Genomic DNA, 27770 nt, shown 5'->3' on the forward strand with positions numbered 1-27770 from the left:
GAGGTGTCTGGGAAGGGCGGGCGGGGGCAGGTCTGTCCCCTCCCGGTGTAAATATTGTGTCCCTCTCTGCCCACCTCCTTCCGTCAGAGCAGCGGATGAAGTTTCCCCTCGCACCACCGCGACCTTCCTCTGCTGTCTTTGCTCTACCCTTTACCGGCATTACTCAATTTGCCGTAATGGCTCAGGCGGACCGTGTGGAGGTGAGACGCTGTTCTTACCGACGACCTGGCACCCTGTCTGCATTCAGTTCCTACTCAATTTCCGGAGAAACTAACAGTGCAAGTGCTGCCTGTAACATCTCCAGAAAACGCCTGTTGCTATGTCTGATCACCTTCTGTTAGCACTTCCCATGCATTCTAGAAATTAATTTCTTTTGTTCTCAGATGTTTAAGATCACAATCTATTAAGGAGGGAGAGGTGCATGTTGGATATCAGACCAGAAGAACAAATAGCTAGTCTATAATCTAGACCAATACTGAACTGTGGGTCCAACTTCAGGAGTTTCACTAAAATATATCAAAAAACAATTTGGCATACAAAAGTTAGCAGCTGACATGGGTATTTAATTAAAAAAAAATCATCCTTAAATCCTACAATCGCACAACTCCTGGCTTCACTGGATGCTCTTTGCTTTTGCATTGGGAGCAGGAGGAAAGAACAGATCCTTATTGATTTCTCCACACTACTCGTGAGACTTGTTTTCACAAATTGCGTATCCCATACTGAACATTTTAATTGGATTTTGTTCTTGAATACTTTAAACAAAAAGAGAACATGAAACTTCCAGTATAGCTAGCAGAGATAGAGATATAGCGGTTGAAATCTTGTCCCTATTGGCAAAGCAAAACTTGAGGCAAATCCAGACTTTGCATATATTTTGTTTAGCTCAGGAAAATTCAGTCTTAGAATCATAGAATCATTTTTCTTGGAAGAGACCCTCAGGATCATTCCATCCAATCATACTGTAAATCTAGCACTAAACTATGTCCCTAAGAACATCATCTATACGTCTTTTAAACAGCTCCAGGGATGGTGACTCCACCACTTCCCTGGGCAGCCTGTTCCAATGCCAGACAATCATGAAGAACTTCTTCCTAATATCCAATATGAACTTTCCCTGGTGCAACTTGAGGCCATTTCCTCTTGTCCTATCACTTGTTACTTGGGAGAAGAGACCAACACCCTCCATGCTACAACCTCCAAAGGTAGTTATAGACAGTGATAAAGTCTCCCCTCAGCCTCCTTTTCCCCAGGCTAAACAGCCCCCTCCCCTCAGCTGCTCCTCATCAGACTTGTGCTCCAGGCCCCTCAGCAGCCTTGTTGCCCGCCTCTAAACTATTTTTTTTTTTTTTTTTGTAACTTGGATTTTAACTTAGTTAATTTATTACATAGTTTATTCAGAACATTTATGCCAACATTACTGACTAGTTGTGGTGGGTTTTTTTTTGAAAGTGTATTAAATAAAATAAAATAAAATAAAATAAAATAAAATAAAATAAAATAAAATAAAATAAAATAAAATAAAATAAAATAAAATAAAATAAAATAAAATAAAATATAATACTCTTTCATCCAATATATCCAACAGCCAGAGAAAAACCTTATTGTCAGGGAAAAGGAATAGCATGGGAGATTAATATAATTTTCTCTGTGAGACAAATTTCAGGTTGGAAGGCTAAATTTGCCTTGTCCTTCATCCATTAGAACATGTGGCAGCAGGTTGTGATGCATCTTACAGCAAGAGCTAAGTTAAGCTAATATTTAGTGTATTCTCCTTCCCATAAAGCACTGTCCAGGTTAATGACATCCATCAGTCTTGCTAATATCAGAGAATGAGATAGTGCCTTCTATGCAGTCTGGAAGAAAAGCAAAAACTTGCCTTTCTCGAGGTGGAGAGGGGGAGAAATTATCTTGCAGTCATTGTGACTGCAGAGCACAACCTTATCACTACAGCAACAAGAAAGGAGAAAGAGGTCAGATATCAGACCTTCAAGGCTGTGAAATGTGTTCAGAGATAAAGTACCGCAATGATGGTGTCACAATAACTTGTATCTGCAGGAACAAATCTGTTGTGATTTAAACTCTATGTCTAATGACACTGTGACCAAGCAGAAATGATGGCATGAGAACTCCATGTCTATGCTCCTGTGTTGCTAGTGTAAATATTAGAATACCAAAGCAGCTAGAGGTAACAAAACCCAATTAAAGCTCAGCTTTCAGATAAATTTCAAGATTTATAGACTGGATAAAAAACGCTCATTCCTCACCTGACCTTTTGTGATAGATAAGAAGCCCAGAAGTTTCTTTAAGATTCTTTATTTTCTGTCATATGCAAAAGGTGTTAAATTTGATATTGCCCTTAAAATCTTGCCCTGTCTTTTCACAGCCATTTCTATATCCATTAATAGACACTGCTCATTATTGGATTTATATTTACTGAAAACTCCCATTGATTTTTTCATGCAGAAATAAATCCAGCTGGATAAAATTTTGAATGTATCCAAATATTTGGATCTTTCTGGAGTAAAAGACCCTAGAACTGGCAAAAGCCTCGCCACTACTTTACACAGGTAGCCAACAGATTTCTAAAGGCCTATGAAGTTTTTCTGATAAAATTGTGCCTGAAAATATACCTGAGCTAAAGAAGAAAATGTCTATGTATTTCTCAAATTTTGTAAACCTAAAGAAATACATATTAATATTTGCATAAAAACATTTATTTAAAAAAACACAGACATTTTTGAATGAAAAATCTTTTCATCGAAATGATGAAGTCTTTAGCTTGATAACTATATTTAACCAGTCTTTAGCTTGATAACCATATTCTCTGGAAAGAATTGGTTAACACTTTCTATCAAATCTTAGATAAGCTCTGATCATATCACTTGTTTCTGAAATATACGCTATTTACTCAACAAAAATCTGGTCAGAGAAAAACCCAGAATTATTTGTCAATGAATGTCTCATCTTTTATTTATATTCTCCACACAAAAAGTACTGTTAAAATTATGGCTAAAAGAAATTCCTAGGAACGCTGGAATATTTTAATTATGGAGATCTAAGTAAAAATAAGAAAAGAGAACAAAAGAGACATTTTCTCTTACAAAAGAGAAAATTAAGGCCAGAAACTCCATTTCTAACATATCACAAGAGGCTTGCAGGAGCCAAAAACTGCCAATGATCCTTAGTGATGTTCCCACCTCAGATTAACTAACACAATTTATCCCACTGTCATTAAGGTAGCAGCAAAGAGAAGTCAAATCGTGTTTGCACACGGTATGCAACCCCCCCTTTAGAAAAATGCTACTTACAGTTTCTCCATGAGCATCGCTAACAATGTGATTTTAGTTCTTTGTTAGCTGGCCTGTGTTAGAAATACTGCACTCTTTCCCTCCCCATTCGTCTCACAGGGATCTGGGCAACACACCTGAATTTTGCGGCTCTCCCACAGACACCCTGAAACCTTTTATATTTGAAAAGTATAAATACTCCCCTTTCATACTGACAAAGTGTTCTTAGATAACCATTTACTTTCTATATTCTTGCTCTGTTTCTTCAAGAAAAAGTTAAAAATACATTTTCTGGAAGTATAGGTTTGCAAAATGCTGTCATAATTGACATTTTTTTAGCAGTGGGTTGAGGCAACATTTTATGGCACAACGAAATTACTACTGATAATTATTTTGCAGCTAGATTACTATACTAGTTTTTAACTTTCTGACTTTTTGTTTACTAATATCAAAACATTAGAAATATTTTCAAATTACATCTTGTTCCATACAGTTTAAGAATACTACATTTTCTGTGGCTGAAGAACAAAAATAGCATTCTAATGGCAAAGGAATTGCAACATCTATGAAGTCAAATCCTGCCATGCTTTCCACAACTATTCAGGTTTTATTTTCTTAGAAGACACAAAGTAAAACAATTTATTGAAAGAACAATGAAATAATAGCTATAATCAAAAGTTAAGCTTATGCATAGGAATATAGGAATTCCTATGATTTTATTTGATGTTTAAACATCCTCTTCATTTAGGTATTTATCTTTGTTTTTTAATAGCAAAAAGAATATTCTTCTTTTTCTCTTTTAATAGAAAACTTTAATATACAAACAAATGCATTTTTTTTCTCTCACTTTACATTAGTGTAAACTAGGAGTAATTGCAACAATGTCAAGTAAAACAATTGTTGGGGAAGGCTAAAGCATAAAGTGATGAAACAATTGATAAAACCATAGCTGTCCTGGTAGACAGTACATCTCACAACAGTAGGTAAAACCTAGAAAAAAATATTTACATAAGTTAACCAAATACTACCTTGTCTATGAATAATTGGCTTTTCAGAAATATTTGAATGTATGAGAATATCTTCTTTATACGTCAAATGCTTTTTACTGAAAACTAAATATTCCCTCCCATGTCACCCTTTCTTTTGAAAAATCTAAATTGAGATGCAAGAATAATGTCACAGGGGGATTGTAGCTCAGGTTCTAATAGATCAGCCTCTTTCTAACCAAGAGGCCACATTCCCCTAGTAGCCTAAGTCTCTAGTGATGCATCATGTTTGTTCTTTAAGAAGAAAAATTGCAACACATGGTATGAAGCCCCAGGCCAGGGAGCTTATCCCATAAAAGGAAAAAGATGAGTACTTGTTCTACTGGTCCAATGAGATAATATCACCTCTATAATTTCCAGAGAGAAACATTTTATTTTAGTTGTTGAAAAGTCAACATTTTCTTGGCATATAAATCTGTTGTTTGTATCATTAGTATTAAATGGCAGCTGAGAGAGAAATCATAAAAGTAAGCAAGATAACAAATTTTTTCTATTTTAAAGATCCTCAGAGATCTTCCAGAGCAACACTTGCAGACATTATGTACTAAAATGAGCCAAAGTAGTTAATACGTCTGGTCCTTCAGGGGTGCTGACACTTGTTATTCCTATTGGCCTGAGTAGGAATTTTGAACTTATAGCACCTTTGAGCATCATGTAGTTTGTTTTTAATTACTTACTTTTTAGGCACTCGAGTCTGAAAAAAAAAAAATTGGCTATTTAGTGTAATCTTATGAAAACATGTGACTTGCAGCACTTTGGGTTCACATCTTAGAAGCAAGTCTGTGCTTAGAAAAAATCCAGCACGTCTGTGCTGGATTCTCCCCAGATCAGTCTGAACTGAAAGTTCCGTAATGAACAGAGAATTACTACAAGTGAACTAGCAAAAAGAGAGGTGCAAAGTAAGTGCATAAGTAAGCATTCCTTGTAAATAATTCACTCATTTATAGAAACAGGATATAAATAAATGATGTTTAAGACTTCTTTCAAATACTTAGAGCTCTTTATATGTTACATTTTAGAACATTCCACAGCATCTAAAATATATAAAAATAAATATCTACAGTATTTACAAAGTATGATACAATCCTATCTTTAAAAAGACTTGTAAAGACATGTTCTTTAGCTCATTCTGAGGTAAGTAGGTTTCTGTAAGACTGAGAAGAAACAGGAGAGGCAGTCATTTTGAAGGAATCCCTTTGTCCAGTTGTAGTCTGTAATGGATAGAAGCATGTGCCATATTCTGATGGTCTTACATGTATTGAGCCAAAGTCATCCTTGCTGTAACTCCATCGAGGTAAGTTTAGTTATGCTAGGGACGAATTTGTCCCACTCTGCATTCTCTGTGTTGCCAGTGTCTTCTGCAGAAACACTCACAGCTTCATCTAAATTTGAAGTCATATTCATCCCTGGTATGTGGAGATGCAGTTCTACTGATTTCAACGGGCTGAGTGTAGCTGGGATACCTGTAAGATAAATTAGAGATTTTAGGATTATTTTACTGTTTGTAGCAGGTAGTTGACTGTTCACCCTGTGATTGTCATTCTCTGAACACTATGTAGGTGATGGTCTATGTTCTGCCAGAAAATGTTCCAAATTACACTTGCAAATTTTAAGTGAAGAATTCCTGACTGAAGTCTAAGGGGTTTTCTGCTGCATAAACCTTGATCTTCTTACTTTTAAATATTTTCACTGTTTTCTACTGCTTATTCAATATGCACTATTTGGAAAATTGCCCTGTGGTTCCTTACACAGATGGCACTGTGACCAGCGGAGCACTACAGCTTCCTGTGCACAGGTCAGTCACAGAATCATGGAATGGTTTGGGTTGGAAGAGAGACTTACAAAGATCATCTAGTCCACCCCAATGCCACAAGGCAGGGAGAAGAGAATGGTGACAAATAATAGATATAGAGTAAGACATCATCTACAGCCACACTGTCATCTGGATTTCACATCTGTATCTTGCTTGAGCTATACAGGGCAACACTGCTGGAGAAGAGCAAGATTAATTCATACCTTCTGTAGTAAGTGAAAAGAACAGGCTTCTTCAGAGATAATTTATTTAATTCTTTGGGGGTATATATTTTAGAAACAGATTAGCTGTCTTTGGAGATACCAGTTTCTCTATTACGAATAAGCAGCTTATATAGTCCTAGTGTCTGAGATAACTTCCAGACAACCAGTTTTCATATCCCAAGGAGAGGATGGATGAATTCTGTACTTGAAGTCCCTTGCAAAATCTCACTGGGATATAGCATATTAATATAACGTAATGATAAATATAAAATAATAAACTATATGCCATTTTTCACAAAGCAAGGGAATTGCACAATCATTTCAGCATTCACCCAGAACTGGGAAAGCTTGAACAACTTCTGTCTTTCATGTCAGTTTGTGTTCGGTTTTTTATCAACCTATCTATATTGGAGAAAAATCAAGAGTGGCTTCCCAGCTGTTCCTGAATACACACAATAACCCACCCAACAGAAAAAAGAACTGAAATTGTGAGAAAAGAAACTAATGTGAAGTTCTTATTTGATCAGCCCAACTCACACCAGAATGCATGGTAAGCAGATAATTTGAAATAGTCAAGGACATTCAGGTAGTACAATCTGTACACCCCATTTTTGTTATAGTATTTGGTATAAAATAGACCACAACTTCAGAGAATTAGCTCTGAGTAGAATATAGGTATTTATAAACACATTGTAACTTCAGGGTGAATTTTCATGCTTTCATGTACATGTAGACTTAGGAGTCTAAAGGAAGTAGGAATACAAAGAAAATATTTATATAAAATATTATTACCTTACTCCCTCCCCAACAGCCACTCAACTTTTAAAATAAATGAGATGAAATTTTGCTTCATCAATATATAACCAAATATGTAGCTTATTCGAGAAAATATTTATTCTAAGTTCTTTTTCTTACAGTCAGTTCCTAATTGTGAACACTTTTCTCTTATTGCATTGTGCTCAGATTCAAATATTGTTGTATGCACAATTAAATTTTACTTCCACAGCATCAAAAGACATAGGGGCAAGTATACTACCAATGGGTAACAGGTGCGGTACCATTTGCTGGCAGTGTGTTGATGTTGTTCAGTACAACGTGTTCTGAAAGTTTTGAAATGTTATCAAAATTGCTGATCTGGGTGGTCAAGGATTTCCGACTCTCTGTACTGGCACGACCTCTGGTGAGCCGTTCATCATGGTGACTGCGAATGCCAAAGATGCAACAAGAAAATGCTGCTTTAAATTCTTCTCTAAATTTCCCTGTCAACCACAAAAATAGACTCATGAAAAAATTGTACTATAAACCATGTTTCAAACTTTATAGATTAGAAAAAAAGCAGCTACCTAAACCAAAATTAACCCAAAACACCCAGATGTTCTTCTAATGCAGAGGCAGGAAATCACAATTTCAATGTCTTGGAGAAAGATGGAAAAAATAAAACCTTTGTAAGATGATATGTGAAGTATGGTATGAAACCTAAATTATTCTTGGCTAGACAGAATGGACAAACTAGAATGATTTATGAAATCAGGTTGTGGATAGTCTGTTGATTAATAACATATCTAACAAAAACAAGTGAATAAGTAGTCTTAAATGAACTAATGGCTAATTTGAATTTCATCTTGAATGCACTTTAAGAGAAGATTCGAAGTGTTCAACAGCCCATTAGTCCACTATTGGGGCTCAGAGCAAATTGTTCGGATCATCTTCACACTAAATGCTACCAAAAAATGTACAGTGGGAAAATGTGTAGTGAGGATGAATAGACTTTTGTCTCCCTGTATTTATCAGTAATACCTCCAGTTTAGGTCCTGATTCTGCTGTCCATAGCCAAATGAGACAAATATAAACCAAGAAAAATCTGTACTAGTAATTAAACAGCATCCTGATCGAGTCCTCGGCCTTGAATCTAGTTGGCACAGCCTGGTCATACAAGTATTATTAAAGACACAGCCTCCAAAACCCAGTACTCGCATATAAAATGCCAAGTGGGGGCAGCCCGTGGCCTCTGCTACCTGCCAGACATTACCCAGGCAGTGTCAGGGGAGTGGTAATTGTTTCAGACCAAAGTCAGGGACTTCTCTACCAAATTAATGGCATGGACAGTCAAATTCAAGCACTTGGACTCAGGCCCTGGCACTGTTTGGTTTAGTTATAGGTAGATAGCCTGAAGGCAATGGGATACATCGGGTGACTTGTTCCAAGAAGAGGATCTAGTTCCCACTGGAGGAGCTGGGCTGATGTTACACAGTCATTAATCTTATTTGCTATGGCTCATTACATTCAAACTATGCATTACACTTGAATTCTGGGTAACTGTAACTTACCACTGAGGAAGTTATAAATAATAGGATTGGCTGCACTGTTTGCATATACAAGCCAGTGTGAGAACGTGAACCAGGCGTATACAGTTTCTCTGTCATCAGCATGATTAAACATCCCAAAAACCCTACAGAAAAAGAAAAGCAAACCTGAAAGATGGCAAAATTAGAAATCATATAAAAAGATTTGCCAACTTCTAGTCTCATTTTATCCCTGATGATCTATTTTCACCATCATGGAAAAGCTGATTTAACACTTATCAATTTCTTGAGCTAATGAAGTCCTCTCGCCATCCCTCAGGCTCCTTTCTTGGTGGTTTATTATCACATCAGTACTTTACTTTGCAATGGTGCACATGCGTGACTTTACTGCTAAGTACCAAAGTTAACAGGTGTTAGATCTGCTTCTACACATTGTGTTCCAAGGGGCCTGAGGATGAAAAGTACTTAAGTTAAGCCTCAAGAAAGTGTCAGAATTGAGTAGGATGTATTTAAGCTTTCATATCCATCTTGAAAACGTTCCTTAAAACCTGAAATGTTCCTCAAGCACCAACAAAAGGCTGGCCATTTTTTAGGATATTCAAATATTCTGCTACATGCCATTATTTATTGGTATTTCAGAGGTCTCAAGAGATACTGACTATATCAAAGCCTTACTTGTAAGGCACTGTATGAAAAAACAGAGTCTAAACAATTATGAATCAAATGAACAGGACAGAAAAAGGCAAAAAAAGTAAAACAGAGCTTCATAGGCAAATGGAAGGGTTAGCCTAAGGTCTCAAAAGGGTATCTGATGGAGCTTGGGTTTGAATCCAGCATTTCAGAGTCCTGGGGGCCAAGCCACAACACAACACTCTCCTGTTAATCTTCAGTTGCTGCTTTAGGTACCTGCACTTCCACAGGTGCATTTACAGCAAACAAGCTGTAATCCCACATAAATTGCAAGTTTTAATGAGAAGATAGGCTAGATCACTTTCATGAGGAAGAGCTTGCTGATAAGGGCTCTAGAATCTGGCCTTTAGTTTTGATATTACACATAGGTTAGACACATTTTTTTCTTGAAACTGTATGTTTATTTTCCATTTCTTTATCATGAAATAAGTAAGCTTAACCTTCAAAAGTATCTGCCAGAATAAGAGGAATCTCTCAGCAGAGAATTGTTTTTAGACAGAAAACTTTACCAAGTGTTTATATTTTGGGATAAACTTTACCTTTTCAAGACATTGAGGATGCTAATTGGTAGATAGCAAAGTGCAAAAACCAGGAGGACGACCATTAGCATACGTGCTGTTTTCCTTCTTGCACGAATCTGTTTTATTTCAGCTGCCACAGCGCTAATCTTTGACTTTGTTGATTGTCCCAGCCCTCGGGGCTGTGCTGAGGACTGCAGAGGCTTCCATTTTTTCTGAACAACAGAAGAAGTTCCTGGGATCTAAAAAAGACAAAATAAGGGGCACTTTGAAAACCTAGCACTGTGGGTTGCTATAGTAAGAAAAATAGACATGTTAACATACAAAAAGTAAGCTTGCAGGGAGAAGTTTTCTATTAAATTAATTGATGTAGCTGCAAGAAACAAACCTGATTTCAGACACACTTGAAGCACTGAATAAAAATTTGTGTTTTATCCAAATGTATCAACTGATGTATTAAAAATATCTTTATTTCCCACATACCGTACCTTGCTTGTGTCTTCAGACTATCACACTTAGCAACCCTACTGCTGCAATTACGTTGCTGTAAAGTTCTGCCTTAAACGTTTTCTTGTATGGCAGAGTAGTTTATCCCATTAATCTGCTGCTAATTTAAGATACTAAACAGCTTTTCTGCATTGGAAAACTAGGATTTAAAGCCTACATAGCTGTAAGTGCCCTAAAATTGCCAAATTTGCAATCTAGATGACAATAAAGCATGTAGAGAAATCACAGCTGAAATTTAGATCTCCCTGCAAAGCTCTTCAAAGTGAGTGTATATACAGTGATGAATACAGAGGGATCATGGAAGATTGCCAAGAATTAGGTTAGCCAAAGACACTTTGCAATGGGTAGATATAGCACCTTCGTATTAAAAAAAAAATCTCAGTGTTTGTTTTCTGTGCTCGCACATAAGCAAAGTCAAATAAAGCAAATTTGCTTCAGTGCTTCAAAATTATTTCCTGCTTGCTGCCAAATGTGAAAGACTACAGGTGGCAAGGACTTTCTCAGAGCACTCTATAACAACGACACTTATAATGTTTAAAGTGCTATACATTGTGAAAACCTTCTGGGTAGAAATATAGTTTTACTCATGCATAAAGGAATTGTGTGCAGGGTCACTAGTCTCATGAGTGTAAAATGATGTGTTTTTAAAAGTACCTGCAAAATTCATATTGTTTATTTTAACAATTTAAAAATCAGGGCTTATCTAAACAAGTTGACCAGAAGGGAACTGAAGTTTTGAATATTTATTTCCATAAATAGTAAGCTAAAATAGAAATACTTGTTCTAAGATAAAAGCATGCATATGCAGACTTGTTCTAGAATAGCTACTATGCTGTGTTTTTTATGGTTTGGTTTTTTGTGTTTCGTTTGTTTTGGTGGTTTTTGTTTGGTTGTGTGTTGTGGTTTTTTTTTTCCTTTTTTTCTTTTGTGAATAACTTCCTTGCACAGACAAGCCCTTAACTCAGCATTTCTGTGCACCATCAAACCTGATTTACAGCTATTGAAACATTTTGGCAAAGTCCTGTTGTAATGAACAGGAAATCAATGAAGCAGAACAAGGGATACATTATAACATTTATTTTTTACTAATGTTTCTACAGACAGGAAGCAAAAAAACCCCAGACCCTTGCACTTACTTCTGCTGAGGATTCCCACTCATTCAGCTGAAATTTGCAGTATCAGTTTTATACCTGGACACATCTGTCTTGTTGCAAGGAATTTAACCCTTCTTAGTTGAGGGGTGTAGTACTGCCTTTGCCACACACTACTGAGATACTTCACTATCAAAGATTCTGATTTTGGTCTATCAGGGGTACTTTGATATTCTGTTCCTCTAACTTGGAAGAAGAAGGTTTTCCTTTCTTTTCAGTCATCCTGAATTACCATATTTGTAGCAAGAACTGATCAGAAAGTGGAGATGGAAGCAGAGAAACTCAAACCTCTCCCTCCTGATCAGGCCACAGGTTCACTTGAAGAATTCTTTGACCAGGTTTCTTGGTAGCTAGATGCAATTTAGAGGAAGAGAAACAGTACCTGAGACCACAATTGTGAACAGCTATTTCTACAGGAAAGTTAGACACAACTGGTTTTGTACATGGCTTACCTATCTGTGCAGGTAGAAGGGTTTTTCTGGTATTTAAGCAGTCTTCAATAGCAAGAGGTGATAAAAGGTAGGGACTGTATACAATGTACAGCCTCACTGTACTATATATTAAATGGATAAATCTTCAGGAATTTGTATTGAGAACCTTTCTACAGAGCCCTATTTTAACAGTCTTTACCCCAGTTTTTACCTGCCATACCCCTGGGCTTTGTTACTGTAACACCAATAAGCAATAATACAGCAAGAATTTTATCAGAAAACAAAACCAAAACAAACAACAACAAAACCACACAAAACAAAACAACAAAAACAACAAATGAAGAAGAGCTGTATACTTGCAGAGCTGAACTAGTACCGTCTAAGGAGCATAACACCACAGAAGTGTGTGGATATACAGAAACATTTGCAAATATACATTTATGTAAGCACACACATATATATGTACAAGTACACACATGCCAGCATGATGCATATATTTGCTTTTCAGTAATGAGTCAGTTATAGAGATAATTGTGGAAAATCTGTATGTAATTCACTAAAAGCCCACTAGCTGTGTCCATATGGGTACTGAAAACTGCATAGCTATTTTCTTATGTATTTTTTTTTCTATCCCCTCAAATTATTATCAAGGGGTTTACAACCAGAGAAAATATTTCCAAATATAATAATAATTTGCAAAGATTGGAAGGGTATACTCCAGCTGCCAAAATAAAAATGGATAGTGTTCCTAGTTATTAATATGAGTAGGTTTTACTGTCAATGCATTTGGATATCAGAAAATCAAAGCATACAGTATGGAACTTGATAATACAAATGATGTACCAACACTTTTATCCTAAGTCCATTCAGTCCTATTTAGTTGTTCAGAAGTTATTTTTAATCAACTTAAACTCTGCAAGAGAATATAGCCTTCTTAGTCACTACTTTCTTGCTAATAATTAAAATAAATTGCTCAAAATCCCTGGTATTTGTGGCAGGATTGTTCTTGTCTTTACAAAGATGAATCACTAATTCAAAGAGTGTAAAGCTCACACTCAAAGATCTGCTTGAAAGGCACACTCAGTAACTTTGAGAGCTGTTGCACAAAGTACAGTAAGGATAGCTTGTAAATCTGTCTTAGTAATCTGAAAATTTGCACTCCATTTTAAAAAAGAACCTTTAGAAAAAGTGTAAGGCATAGAGAGCTTCTACTGTTTGCTGGATTTTTTTTTCTGTCATGTATATCTGGAAGGCTCATTGTACCCTGCAATAAGATCACTATATTTAACCAAAGTTCTGATAAGCAGCATGATTTCTTAATTGAAGCTATTATCAACTAATACATTTAGAACACTACATTCATTCACTCTACATGACTGACTATGGCACACCTGCTGCACATAGAAAAATGCCTGATGTCTGCAGCCAAATCACAGTTGATAATAGATGTGCAGTGGTCCACTTGGTGCAGTCTCTTATACATAGCGCTATCATCTATGCTAGGAAAAGAGACATCTGTAATTTCACATCAGTGATAGCACTAAGCCTGTGGCAGTATTTCTCTTTTTGCCACTGAAAAAAAAAAAAGGATCATTTTAACCGTGACAGCATTCAAGATGTACAGGGAGAAGAAGCATCGTGAAGAAGAAATGGGCTAGCTAATGCAATAGGGGAAAAATTCCACACCTCCCTCCCCCCCACAAACCAGGCTGGTTTCCAGTCATTCAACTTGTGCTCTGAATCCGAACCAGCATTTTCAAGCCACATGCAGGTTAAAAGAAATTGCTTAATTAATGGACAGTTTGACACACTAGGTAGATTGTAAAGAAAGTAGAGAAGAGAAGGTTAAGGTGGAATATGGTGATAAGGTCATTGGGTGCTAGAGGACAGATTCAGCAATGCAGAGCATCTTAGAGCTATATTAGGCTAAACTTAATTTCAAAACTAACTGAGCAAAGCCTTTGTGCTGGTGAAAAGTCCCCTCATATTATAAAGATTACATTTTACTTTCAAACTGTCTTGTTATTTAATCTAATGAATATAAGAAATTAAAAGCAAAAATGATAATTTAAAGATGGTGAGACCAACAGCAACTCTGGTTCAACCTTAATATGATTAGATGTGAGAACAAGTGCTATTATGATGAATGAGTGACAACAAAATGCCTTAAAGCAGATTTGGTTTTCCCTATATTTTAGCTATTTGCAAGAGAGAAGTTTTGTCAGTCTAAGATTTGATTTTTGCTTTTAACATATGTATGTTCAGAAATCTAAATTCAGAAATCTACTTGTGATTTCTCCGATGATCAATTTGAACTGCATGGAAAATGCTCATGATGTGGCAGATAGGACAGCCTCAACTTTGGATGGTATCAGACAATGGTGAGAGAGAAATTATTCATGCCCATATCTTGATGGAAATGTCAGCCATTCTTGGAGCCATTTTAAAGGACAGGAGAGAGAATATCTTCCATCATGCTTTCATCAGGATGAGTTTATTGTCCTTTACAGAATGACAGGGTAGGGGATGGCAGGGGACTAAACCCATAGCAGATAAATTCCAGACAAAGCAGAAGACAGCAGAGGGAACCATAGACTGATGCACGACAGATGACAGCTCGCACCCAGAAAATTATTCACCAGCTGACACCACTTCAAATTACTGGAGGGGCGAAAATGTTTCTGAAAGAATTCACATAATTTTTGCCACTTTAGCTCAAATGTTCTTTGTGTGCTTGGCTGCTTGTGGTTTTTATTTAGCATTTTTGTTTTCTTTCCTGTATTTTTAATTTGAAACTTGAAAAAAAGCAGATATTCACTTAGAAATCCTGCCAATTACTTGTCAATAATTCACATGAAATGTTACTGATAACAGGCAGCTTCAATTCCAGAATCACAGTTTTGACAATTGGACTTTCTATAATAGTCTGACTTTTGTTCAGATCAGACTGGCTATGAACCTGATTTTGCAGAATGAAACATCAAAATAAAAAATTATACAGACTAACAACAAAATGTGAAGGTCAGTCCTCAATTTTGACTGCTATAGGAGATTTTAGCAGTATAAATAAGTTCACCTAAGGTATTTCAGTAAGCATTTCAGATACGGTGAGAGAGATCTTTCTTATCCCTATAATAAACCTTCCTGTTGCCTTTTTTCTCTTTCTCTCCCTCTAAGCATTTCATAGCCCTGAGCAAGAAGGGATTTACATTGAACCTGACTGCATTCATTTTCTAATGCATCACAGCTCCCATCCAAGGTGGCTCTAAACCAGAAGTATCACTGAACCTGGTGACAGTGCTGGATATAAAATTCCAAGTCCTAAGTGGCAACATGGAGCATTGAGAGAAGAAAGTTGTACATAGGAATCTGCACACGGTCACAATGGCAAACAAACAGAGCTAGTTTTAAGTGACTTACCTGGCGACACCACAGCTTTCGAAATATTTGCAAATAGGCCAAGACCATAAGACACAGTGGTGCCATGTATGTCACAAGAAAAAAGCATGTGTGATACATTTTGGGGTAAACCTCAGCTGGAAAGAGAATTCAATTAGGAAAAGTGCATTTAAATATACATATATTTCATAATCACTTTAAACCAAATCATTAATATATTCATGTACATGTTTTTCAAATGTAATAGGTTATAATGGAAGACGTATCTAATAATTTTATGGCCAGGATGGATTTTTAAACACTTCTATATATATTCTGTTTCTATTATAACATGCTTTTATCTCAAGCATCTCTTATATCACACTATTGCTTTCATATTACATTACTACTTGAGGTACGAAGTCTTAAGAATCTTGTTTTGCTTTTATTAAATCAGTGAAAGAACATTTCACTATCTAACAAAAGCTAATTAATTATTCAACCTACCTTTAACATATTTAATAGGTTGTGTAACTGTTTTAATTCTGCAATTAATTCCCTCAGTAAATTGCACAGTCTCTCACCTCTAAATAGAAAATGGGACTATAGCACACAGGATACTAATGGGAGGAAAGACAGACATTTCTTAAATTACTTTTTGGTGGCAAAATAAATGTGTCTTCAAGGTATACCTAGTGATTTATTATTACAACTACAGTAAAAAAAAAAAAAAAAGTAGAATTAATTCAGCAAAATGCTCTAAACTTAAGAAATTTGCATTATTTTTTACTTTAACAAGAATGACCGCTACTGTTGTGTTCTAGTTTTCTGTGTATCTTTTTTCAAAAGACAATTTATGAATGTTACTTGCTTAGAGATAAACATCTTACAAGTGTTGTGAGTGTATTGTGTTTCTAAGAATGTTGTATCATAAGCTTCGTCATTAGATTACAACAGAATGTGCAGCGGGTGCCTGGAAAACATGCTTTCACATTTGTAACATTAAACATAGTTTGGTGATACCAAATGTTGGTATCAATTACAGCTTAAGCAGCCCACAGTCATCCCCAGCAAAGGAAATACAGACATTGCCATTAACATTTGACAGCTTCGATGGATCAGGGTTCAAAAAATTCAGATAAGCAGCGTTTGGCTCCTTACTTGCTCTAAGATGCTGTAGCAAACCAGTTTACCAACACTTAACTGAGCAGCTGCAGCTACTAGTTCTTGCCAGTGTCCCATCTGGAGCAGGTTTTGTATTAATAGTGATAAATTGGCTTGTATGTTGATTGACAATCTCAGAATTTTTTTTACATTGCACAAAAATGCAACCTCACAGCAGTCCTGTCAGCCAGGGAAATACTGACATGCATGCCTCACAGGTGGAGATATTAAGGAGAAACTGGAGTAATGTGACTTACTGGGATCACGGGAGGTCAGAGCTGAAAGTACATTCTTTCTGCTCAGAAGGAGGTGCCACCTGCCTCATCAATGCTCCACAGGCAGCCAGGCCCCTTTCAGGTAGAAGGACAGTACATATTTAAAAGGCCATCTGGAGTTTATGGCTTCCAATTTAGCATTCCAAGTAAAGTGAAACGTTAAATGAGCCTAGCTATCTACAAAGAACTGACGGACCAGGTTGGAGGAAGATCCTAACACTTGCCTTTGAAGTTTAGCCACCTGGAAAGTGCCAGCTGCTAAACATCAAAGGAAACCTGTCCCTCCTCCACCCAGGGCAAAGCCCTTTGTAAAACTTTTCCCTAAGAAGCATGACTCTGTTTAGCTTCTCAAGCCAAAGAAAAGCTTTAAAGCTGTTCGACAATCACAGCAGCAAGAAGGAGGAAGGGCTGGTTTGGGATACTGTTAATTTATCAAGTGGGTGAGTTCCAGGCTCCTTGAATGAAAGCATCAATCTGTCTGTGGTCCTAGTGATAAATCAGCTGCCTGACTGCAACTGCTGAACCTCTTACTGTCAAGCAGAAGAGGAGTAAAGTGTCTTTGCCTTCTATGGTCACTTAACGGGCTGGAGTAACCGTCTCTTTAAGAATAAATTAATGATTTTCACATCACTGGACACCATTTTACTGAAAAGAGGGAAATGGATAAAAAACAAACAGGTGGTCATGGGGATTGGACTGGGATGAGATCAGCATTCCTACTCAGCACCAGTCATACAGTACAATTACTCCACCTGGTAAAGGATCAGTGTGCTGCAACAAGCATTCTTCTGTCTGCTGCAGGGTTTATTGAACAACTGTTAAACTTTCCTAAACCTTCCTTCTTGGCACTGTGTTCCAGTCCCAGACTGTTGTTCAATGAGGCAAGGAGGTAAAAAACTGAAACTACAGTTTCTGGGGTTTTGCCAGATTTTTCCTATATTTGTGTAAAAATATATATACATAGATGTATATATATACATATGTATACAAACTGAAAAGAACCCAGACTCAAAAGGTTTTGACATGTCTCACAAAGAAAATATCCCCTTAAGCCATTGGTGCGTAAAGAATTTGGTACTCTCAACAGCTTCCCTAAGAGTAGTGAAAAACAAGACTATAAAATTTGTTGAGCATCAGTATAGAGTTCCCAGGCTCCCCAGTCTCAAGAAGATACCTATGAGGTTTTGGAGTTACAAATATAAAGAAGCAATGCAGCTAAAAGAGTATAATTTTAGAAAAAAAAGCTTAATAAATAAGGATGTTAGGAAGCGGGTGCTCATAGCAGACAAATTTGACCACACAACGTGGTCCTTTCCAAACTATGGTCATATGTCAGAGGACTTACGGTTAGCTAATACTAACATTTTCAAATCTGATATATTATGGTGGTGTTATCAATTCATAGCAACACCAAGCAAAATTTTAGTATTAACAATATTTTGACTTCTTTCTGTGTTAAAATGTCGAACAAGTTTTTCCTTAAATTCTGAATACTTTGATAAATATGATGTACAAACCTTCATGTAATAATGCAATTTCCAGGTATTTGTTTTCCAGAATTAAGACAGTATGTTTTTATACTATTTTAGGAGTAGTCTAAGAGGAAATAGAACACAAAGTCTTCCCTTTGTTTCCATTCAGCCATGCAGTTTTGGGAAAGGATTATCTCCATATTCTTTTTGTCATTTGCAAAGGGGTTGGCTAACACACTTTGGCTAACATTCTTTTTGTGAACAGCTCTAAGAAAATATATTTAGCTGACTTGGACACATGGTGAATTCATTTTAATATACGTTTCTTTTATTTTGGCACTTTATCATCAAATTCAGCACATAGCAATTACAGACTATTATAGAACTGTGGCCAACACTGGCTCCTTAAGTGAGTCTGCATAGGTCACATGCTGGATCTTTCTGCTTTCCCAAATAAAATATTGTTATTAGACAGTACTTGAAATGAAAACCCCTCAGCCTAGAATTGGCAATGAATTTTATATTCAGGAATGCCAGAAGCAATTAAAAAGAAATTGAGCCCTGCTTTAGGCTGAACTATTGCTCCATTTGCAGTCACTGGCGGCTCTCCAACAGCATGCTTGAAATCTTATTAGTCAGGGTGGCCACTATTTGTTCACCATTAAGAAGCCCGAGTGTCACGGTGTTGATCAGACCTTCCCTCCAGACACTCATCAGACTTGTATGGATTTCAGCAGCTGGACCCAAGTCTGAGTAGGGTACAGTCCTGTCTCCTGCTTTGGCATCTCTGACACTTTCGTGCACATGGCTCCCTGTTAGTCCTTCATGGCACCTCATGTTTCAGTGGGCCTGAGTTCCCAGAATTAGAACAGACTTCCAAAACACTTTGGAAAGTGTCATTAAGCACCCCCTATTTTGCAGTCCCAACCTTGACAATGCACCATTTAACATCCTTGGGACATATGGTGTACATGATGCTCTGCAAATATTTCATCAGATGTACCCTAATTTTAGATGGCATAAATTAAATGCAGTTCTACACAAAGCAGTAAGCATCCAAATATAATCCCTTTCCTCTAAATTGGCTATCCTATAGGATTTGCTTGGGTGTCTTGAGTGTGTGCAGTATCTACATCTCCACTTTCTCTTTGAAAATATAGATTATTTGTAGGAACATGAATATCTTTTTCCTTCAACATCCTCCTAATTAGCTTTATTTGACCCTTGATATTCCCATAGTCAAAAAAAGCAAAACAAAATCCAATAAAAATGCAATTATTTTCTTCAAAAATTTTTGTTTCTTCTTCTGGCCTCAAGGCTCACCAGTCTATTCAAACTGCTGCTGTGTTATCCATATTCTTTTGTTCTTCTGTTTGGGGGCCCTTGTGATTTCATAGAATCATAAAATCATGGAATACCAGGTTGGAAGAGACCACAAGTAGCATCTGGTCCAATCTTTCTTGGCAAAAGCATCAAGACAGGATGGCCCAGCACCCTGTCCAGCTGAATCTTAAAATTGTCCAATGTTAGTTTTCAGTAGAAAAATTGCATCTTCTATGCTTTGGCCCAGTTCAGTGTCCTCAGACATTTTCAATTGAACAAGAATTATTGGTAGCTAATGACACTCTATTCTCCATAGTCTGAAAGGGATGTTATAGTATATATATTTATATTTATATATATTTATATTTTATCCTCATTTATATGTGATTAACTCTACATTTGCTAAGTCATTCCATTATTTGAGCAGCCTACTTGTAACAATGCATAGAGAGGTCCTTCTGTCAAGTTACTATGATAAGCTATTATTAGAAAGTGGAGAGGATTATTTTTTATGGATAAGCTGAAATGCACCAGCAGAATAACTTTCAATGATGGGGCATTATCATTAGAAGAATAATTCATTAAAAAGGCAGTAGGATAAAAATAGGATTGTTATCTTTCAGTGGAATTTAAAGCTTCCTGTTTCAGAAAATTTTAACTCTTTTTAATGTAAAATTATTTTCATTTCATGATGAATATGAATTTTTAAAAAATCATGTTGTAGTGTTTGCACTTCATTTCTAAAGTCACACACAAAAAGAACTGAATTCTATGCACAAGTACTTGCCTTTGTTATACCCCTTTCTACTGCTCTAAACATGCAAGTGAAGGCTCACAGCATAACCTGAAGATCAATAGATTTCATTCTGGAAAAATACACTCCATAGGAGTATAGCCTTGCAAACATGGGGGAGCTTTTTTTTTTTCTTTTGTGTAATGGGTGCTTCGGCTCAGGCATATCTGTGGGCTGCAACTAATTCATTGCAGCACTGAATGAAAGGTACTCTTTAAAATAGTCCCAAGGCTACTTCAGACTCTGAAGCTCAAAAGCAACATTTTCCTGAAATTTTAAGATTTTTTCCCTGACAAAATGCTCTCCTGACTCCTTAATTAATTAACTACATGATTTTCATTTCCTGGATTGGCTAAAAGTCTTTGCTGCAGATCTAACCTTGAAGTGATGAAGGAATGGATAATTAGTTCTGCAGCCAACATGAGTGGACACAAATTGTACTAGGAGTGAACGCTGTGAAAGAAAGTAGTTACATAAACACTGCAGCATCCAGCAGGAGGCTGGGGTACAAAATTGTTCACAGATGAAGAAAGAACTCTGTAAGTAACGAGCAGATGTGTCCTCTCCAGTGAAACAGCTAGCACAGCACTCATAGCTTAAGAGAGGCTTCCTCTAATCTTCTGCACATCTCTGTCTCCAATGAGTGCCAGCCAGCTGACGGCCATCTTTGCCCCTGGCCTTATCCCAGAGGACTAACTGGAATGGAGGCGATAAAGAACAGGGAATGCGGCAGCCAGTGTCTTCTCATTAATCCCCTGGTGTCCCTGCGGAGGCCATCCACAGGGGAAGAACTTCCAAAACAGACCACAGAAGAGCCCTCAGAAGCTCAAGCTGCTGAAGCTAATTTATCATGATAATTTAGTACAGGTGATCCAGTTGTATTTTATCTTAATTGTTCACAGGACTGGAATCTTCATCTAGAGAGATAGCTAAGGGAGAGAATGTGATTGTGTTTTAGTGTGATTTGAGGCTATTAAACAGGCACCTTTTAGTTATACGTTTTGGCAAACTTGGCTTTATTTTCCTGTGTGTGTGAATAATGGTATTACTGATGGTCATTATATCTAGTGTGAGAGTCACAGCATGTAACTCATACACTCTATTAGTGTTGGAGTTATGCCAGGGCCCACCAGAGTTGAGTCTCAACCACTGGGGTGGGTGGCTAACGCCACTTGCTGTGAGCAGAGACAAAAAAAGTAGTTACTCCCTGACAACCCTTTTGGCTTCTTACAGCTGCACTCAAATAGAGAACAAGTTAGATTCAAATTTAATCTGGAAATGCAGAATTACCGATCATTTGCAACTGACTACATTTACAAAGTTATTTAAATGATCTTGTCCATGACAAATTTCAAATCATAGACTAACTCGCTACCCCATATCAACGATATCTCTGTAGGTTCTTTAATGGCATCCAATTTGCACTGAAGTCCCAGGAGATATCTATAGAGACTAGTCAAATATCAGCAATTAGCAAAAGCAATATAACAGGTGAACAGAATTTCTCCCGTAGTTATTTCTTAAGGCTAAATACTGAAGTCTTTGTAAGCCTGCAATGTCCATCGATCACAAAATTATATAAGCATAAGCATTTAAAGGTGGGAACATTTCTACCCTGTAGGAAACATTAACACGGTCAAGGCACAAGCCAGCCTCATTCGTTTAAACTTGGTTTCAAATGGACTTTAAGTCTTAGCAATAGAAACGAAAATAGGATTTCACAGTATTTGAAAAATGGTAGTTCTAGGAAAGCTTATGTAATTAAGAACATTTTGTGATATGTTTATTCAACTTGACTGCATATTAATATGACCTGATATTTTTATTACTTCACAGCAGTACAAATTCAGTCTTTATGGTCAATGACACACTCACCTCCCCAGCGCTCATCACACACTGTGAACAAGGTGGTTTTATTGGCTAATCCTGGGAACACACTGCTGCACTCCATAACAATAGCCTGAGGAATCATTATGATGCAGGACACAATCCAGATAATTATAATGCTGTTCCTTGCTCGCTTGGCTGTGCTTTTAAACATCAAAGGGTGACAAATTGCATACCATCGATCCAAAGCTATGCAGCTGAGTGTTAGTACAGACACAGAGACTGAAACTGTCTAAAGAAAAGGAAATATTATGTAAATGTGATTTTTTCAGAGATTTAAAATTTATTTATTGTATTTTTTCCAGAGTTTTAAAAGTTATTTCGATTTCTAACCACCCTTTATCTGCAATTGCTAAATAAAAATTATTCCCAGAAAAAGACTCCTTTTAAAATCAATTATTACAGAATTACAACAGATATTCTCATCTGCTATAGTCTCACTAGAATCAACAGGACAGTTCACAGATTAGGGTGTTACCCGAGCTGAGTAGGTGTAGAATGTTCAGATTCTGAAGGAGCAAATTTATGTAATTTAGAATTCGCAAAACTTTATCTGAAAAACTACTTTAAAAATATTAGACAACTCATTAGATATTTTCTTCTTTGTAGAAAAATTCTGTTTGTTTGTTTTCTGTGTTATATTTGGGGACCAGTACCGTCATTTTGCCTTTTCAGTTTTCTCAGGAACAATGGAAATTAAGGTCTCATGAAAAAAAAGACGACAACAATCAGCTTAAGGCAAACTAAGTCATCATTTTACCTGCTATAGAAAATAACCTCTCACTTTGGTTTTATCCTTCCACTCTGTATACTAGGTGATAATTTCACTTTCTCTTCAGTTTTTCTTCCATTAAGTGGAGGCTTGGAAAAAAAAAAGTGCTTTTGATTGCATAAAGTAGGAGGACATACCTACTGGAGAAAGATTGCCCTTGACAATGCGGCTTTTCAGCCATACAGGCATCTGCTGAAAATAGAAATTGTGCTGGAGGCACAGAGCTGATCACCTGCATAGATTCAGAATTCTGCTTAATTCCTTTGATTTATAATGACTGAAAGGCCAAGCACTTGTCATTCTGGTATGTCCAGTCAGTTCATCTAACCAGCTGCTATTAGAAAAGGTATTTGTCAATAATTTTGATGCAAACAACTTCTTAGCTAATTAACTTGACTGGTAAATGAGTGGCGGCAATTATTGCTTAAGGCAGAAAATCTGATCAACCCCCAGTGAACCGGGATATTTTGACTATTTCTAAAATATGCAAAGTAAATCACTAAACACATCTGAAAGCTCAAGCTCCCTTCAGAAGTTCAGATTGTCTGTCCTGAACACTTGTGTAGCTCTTTAGGTCCACACACGAAGAGTATAAGTGACTGTAATTCTATTTGTGGATATTTTAATTGCTTTATATCCCTTCTGAATTACTAAAAAATTAAAGTGAAGAGCATCAGAAAAAAGTTCCAGAAAGTGTATTGCCCAAGTCTAACAATCAGGTGGACCAAGATAAATATTTGTGTAAGTGTAAACATATTCACAAGTGGAACAGTCCTTTAATTCTTAGAATGTACTCTGTGATATCTATTCCAGCAGCAGGGACAGACTTCCATCAGATTATCACTATTAGGAAGACACTATTGTTCTTTCTCTTTTTCATAAAATGGGTAATGTGTACACAAACACAGTAAAATAATACCTGTAGGTAGGGAATCACTTTGCAGAGGGGCTGCCCAAAGAACCACGTTTCTGTGATGTCCACTACTAAAGTTGCTGGAAGACAAGTAATTGTGACCAGAATGTCAGCCAGAGAAAGATTCACTATGAAATAGTTGGTAACTGTCCGCATGTGATGATTCTTCCACACTGCAACGCAAACTGAATTTGGAAAGACAAGTTAGAGAGATGGACATGACTTAGGGAACACTTAAACAGAAAAACATTTGGCTTTGCAGAATTAAGGAAATGTTTGTATCCTTTGTTGAACACAGAATATTAGAGTTTTTAGTTCAGCATACGAACCATATGCTTTCTTTCAGAGTGGTAACAAGAGAGTACATGTAGAGAGAACCTTAGTACACAAATAATAGTTTTCCACAGACCACAGCACAAGAAATAACCTGATATAAAAAGCAGCTTATTTTTCTGCTAATTTATCTTCACCAACCATTCACACAACTTTCCTCATGTCTTTTTTAATCCATTGGCTCTAGTCTATGGCAATCCGCACGTACATTTGTAAAAGTTTGTCTTTTACTTATGATAGCATGATGCCTAATTCCAATTGCTACCACGTGGAATCTTGCAAACTATACCAAGACAACAATCACTTTATAAAATAATTTGCCGGACATAATATAACTATTGCATCTGCAGAGAATCTGTAACAGTTGTCTGGGTAACTGATGTGAAGTAAGTAAATAAAGGCAATTTTTGTAGTATTAAGCGCTACTCATTTTAAATGTGATATATTTCTGATGATGGTTATTGTGATCAAAAGCTGCATGTGGCAGACACCTTATAAGATGTGTCATGTGCCTTTAAAGTTTGTTTTATATCTTTTCCTTTTTTTTTTCCAATTTGAAAGGCTTTTAGAAATGAGGCAATTCAGTTCTTTAACACGGTTGCACTAAATTAATACACTAATGCATTAAAAATGCCAAAACTGAGTCTGAGAAACTATCCTAAAAGTAAGTTTTTCAATAACTTTGGAAGTAAACCCCTGAGATATAGTAGCAGTCAATAGCTTTTGATTCAGATTCAGTCATCAAAAGCTCTTTAAAAACTGGTACACAAAATTTTCCAGAAACACCACAATACTTCTTTTAAGAAAACAGCACAACCCACTCCACATGAAAGGTTCTTCTGCAAACAACAATTAATCTATCATGCAAATCCAGATGAAGATTCAGAGTCTTCCGTATCTGTCAGGATATAGCACTATGCTTAATTTAGATATATTAAACAGATCACAGAATGCTAACAAGGGGTCCTCAAGAGCTTGTCTAAGTCTAAAATGGAATCAATAAGAGTTAAGCCATTCTCTTACTAAACTAGCTAAAACAGTTGGAAAAAATACTCAGATGTTTCTTTAGATCCCAAGAAGGAGCGTGTGCCTGAAAGCTTGCATCCATCTTCCAGCTGCATTGGTGGATCTAATAAAATATATAACTTTATTTCACAAATCTTTTATTTTTTAAGTCTTTAGACTAACACAATGACAGCAAGACTACCACTACACCATTGTTGGCAAATTTGCATTTTAAAATGTTACATTTGAAGATAACACTCCTCTTTAAAATGTGTTGCAATGTCTAATTATCTTGCAAAGTCTCATCTACTTTTCTTTTGCTGTTATTTATATAACTTTTTGTTTTTTTTCCTGCACGCAGGCAGAAATGAAGAAGAATTTTTCCCTGCAGCAATGCTCCATGTATGTAAAGACAGTTGTTAGATCTATCCTTAGTTTTCTTTTCAGACTGTACAAATTCAGAACTCTTTAACTTTTACTCCCAGTCATTTTTAGAATCTCTGCAACCATCCTCATTGCTGTTCTCTGGACACTCTTTAGACCAGATAGCGTCTTTGTGATCAGAATGCAATGATCAAAATCTATGGAAAACTCATTCAAGACCCCTACTAGAGCTACCAGGAGCTCCCTACCAGAAGCTGAGACTGAAGCACTTCTTTGTGAGGGTTATGTTTAGACGTTTAGGGGTAATTTATGACAAAGAGAGAGGCAAGAGGGTAGGTGGCCTCCAGTTTCTCCAAAAGAAGGTGATTTTATCAACTACCATTTTTGGATATAGGCTCCCAAGTTTCACTAAAACTGCTGTTGTGACACAAAAGATGTTCTTCGTATCTATTAGCGTGTTACAGATATGGTTCCAGATTCTATAGCTTGTAGGAATATAATCTTTGCTATATATCTATCATGGTCTTGTAAACACAAGTGGACAACCCTCTGCAAAGCTCTTCATTGATCTTGTGATGTTTTTGGAGAAAATATCCCACAGTATCCATTTCTTCTAGTGTTTTCTTCCTGAATGCAGAATTTCAGGCTCTCTTAGCTGTGGCCTCAGACACCTGAAAGGCAAGGCTTACAAATCAAAAGTTTAAAGGAAACATCATATTAATTGTATTTGCTTCCCATTTGGGTTCTTTAAATTACCTACTAAAGTAACTTTTTCTATAGCATTGCATAATTACAACATAATTATCCAGATCTTTATTAATGTCACTTGGTGCATGGGATTACTACAGTTATAGTCTGACAAAGCAGAGGCAGCACCTAACAGGGAAGATAATACATTGCTGCCCCTCTGGAATGTTGTTCACAGTTGGAAATGCAATGCTGGGGAAAAAAATTTCAAACACCATTTCACTTTCAATAATTTTAACACTAAAAATTTGAAGATTTGAGCTTTTACTTCTGGCTTGTTCTTTGTCTTGAGTACAATTTGTATTGAAAGTATGGTCCTCTCTTGTACTTAAGCAAAAGTTTTTAAAGTGGCAATATTTTTCTGTACTTCTTATTTGTTTCATCAACAGGCAAAGGTTAAATAAAATGTTGTTTTAAAAGCTCAGAGTTTGACTACTTTGTTCTCATGTTATAGTTTCATTAGTCCTGCATTCTACCTGATTCAGACAAGTGCATCATTTTCAGCCATCTTCATTTCTGATGCAAGGAAAGTGAAGTGCAGAATAGAAGTTGCTAAAGGCCATCCAGTAAATCAGACACAAAATAAGAAACATGGACTCCTGATTCTCAGCTCTGTACTAAGCCTTCCAGATCACACTGGCTTAACATGGATGGAGTTCAGGTGAACTCCAATATCTGCTGTTCCTCAGAGAAATACAAAAGACTATGCCCCGTGCTACTCAGAGAGTAGCAGTATGCAGGAAAGACAAGGTACAGAAAGTAGCTCTGAATTTCTTTGTATTCTAATATACAGGGGCAAGAGGCACCTGAAAGGTGGAAAAAATAATAATTTACAAGCACAGAAGTGCAAGATGTTACTTTAAACTTCTCTTTATGCTTGTGTGTTTCCTCTTTGGACCTCATCCCTTCTTTGCAGCACAGACCATTTTCCATTCTTTATACAGTACGTAGCACAAGATCATCTTAATTAGTGTTTTTACATGCTAACATAATAATTAATTATACCAGGAAATTTTTCCATTAATGTATACAAAAAAAACAGTTTGTGTAAAAAAGCCGCTGAGGATAAAGTATTCCAAAACCAGCTTCCCCCTCCTCCCCGCCTCCTCCCCCCCCCTCTTCTCCCGCATTGCCCTCTGCTGGCTGCAGTATTATTTTCAGCCTGCACTAGCCCGGGTAATGTTTTCATTCAGTGCAAGGCTAAACTGAGCTGTGAGTATTTGCTACGACTTATTTGAATAAGGCAGAAAGGTATAAATGACAGAAAGTTAGTTCCAGACTCCATGTCTTTCTGAGTCTGCTACAGCATGGGGTTATTCGGTAGTCTTGGACAACAGCTTAATTGATATTCCAGTGATCTTGCAGATCATCA

At 36.7% G+C, this 27770-nt stretch overlaps 1 protein-coding gene across 1 annotated transcript in view; it reads right to left on the bottom strand.

Moving 5' to 3' along the window:
- Positions 1 to 5605: 5605 nt before the first annotated feature.
- HCRTR2 (hypocretin receptor 2) overlaps positions 5606 to 27770 on the bottom strand; it is a gene marked incomplete at both ends in the record, with an annotated part of 34563 nt that continues 12398 nt past the window's right edge. Inside the window, 7 exons of the mRNA XM_082047316.1 lie at positions 5606 to 5799; positions 7411 to 7611; positions 8680 to 8801; positions 9885 to 10105; positions 15373 to 15488; positions 22233 to 22476; positions 23936 to 24114. Coding sequence (XP_081903442.1) covers positions 5606 to 5799; positions 7411 to 7611; positions 8680 to 8801; positions 9885 to 10105; positions 15373 to 15488; positions 22233 to 22476; positions 23936 to 24114 — 1277 coding nt within the window. The remainder of the gene's footprint in view (positions 5800 to 7410; positions 7612 to 8679; positions 8802 to 9884; positions 10106 to 15372; positions 15489 to 22232; positions 22477 to 23935; positions 24115 to 27770) is intronic.

The sequence above is a fragment of the Streptopelia decaocto genome, assembly GCF_964273445.1.
Source record: "Streptopelia decaocto genome assembly, chromosome: 3".
Classification (NCBI taxonomy): domain Eukaryota; kingdom Metazoa; phylum Chordata; class Aves; order Columbiformes; family Columbidae; genus Streptopelia; species Streptopelia decaocto.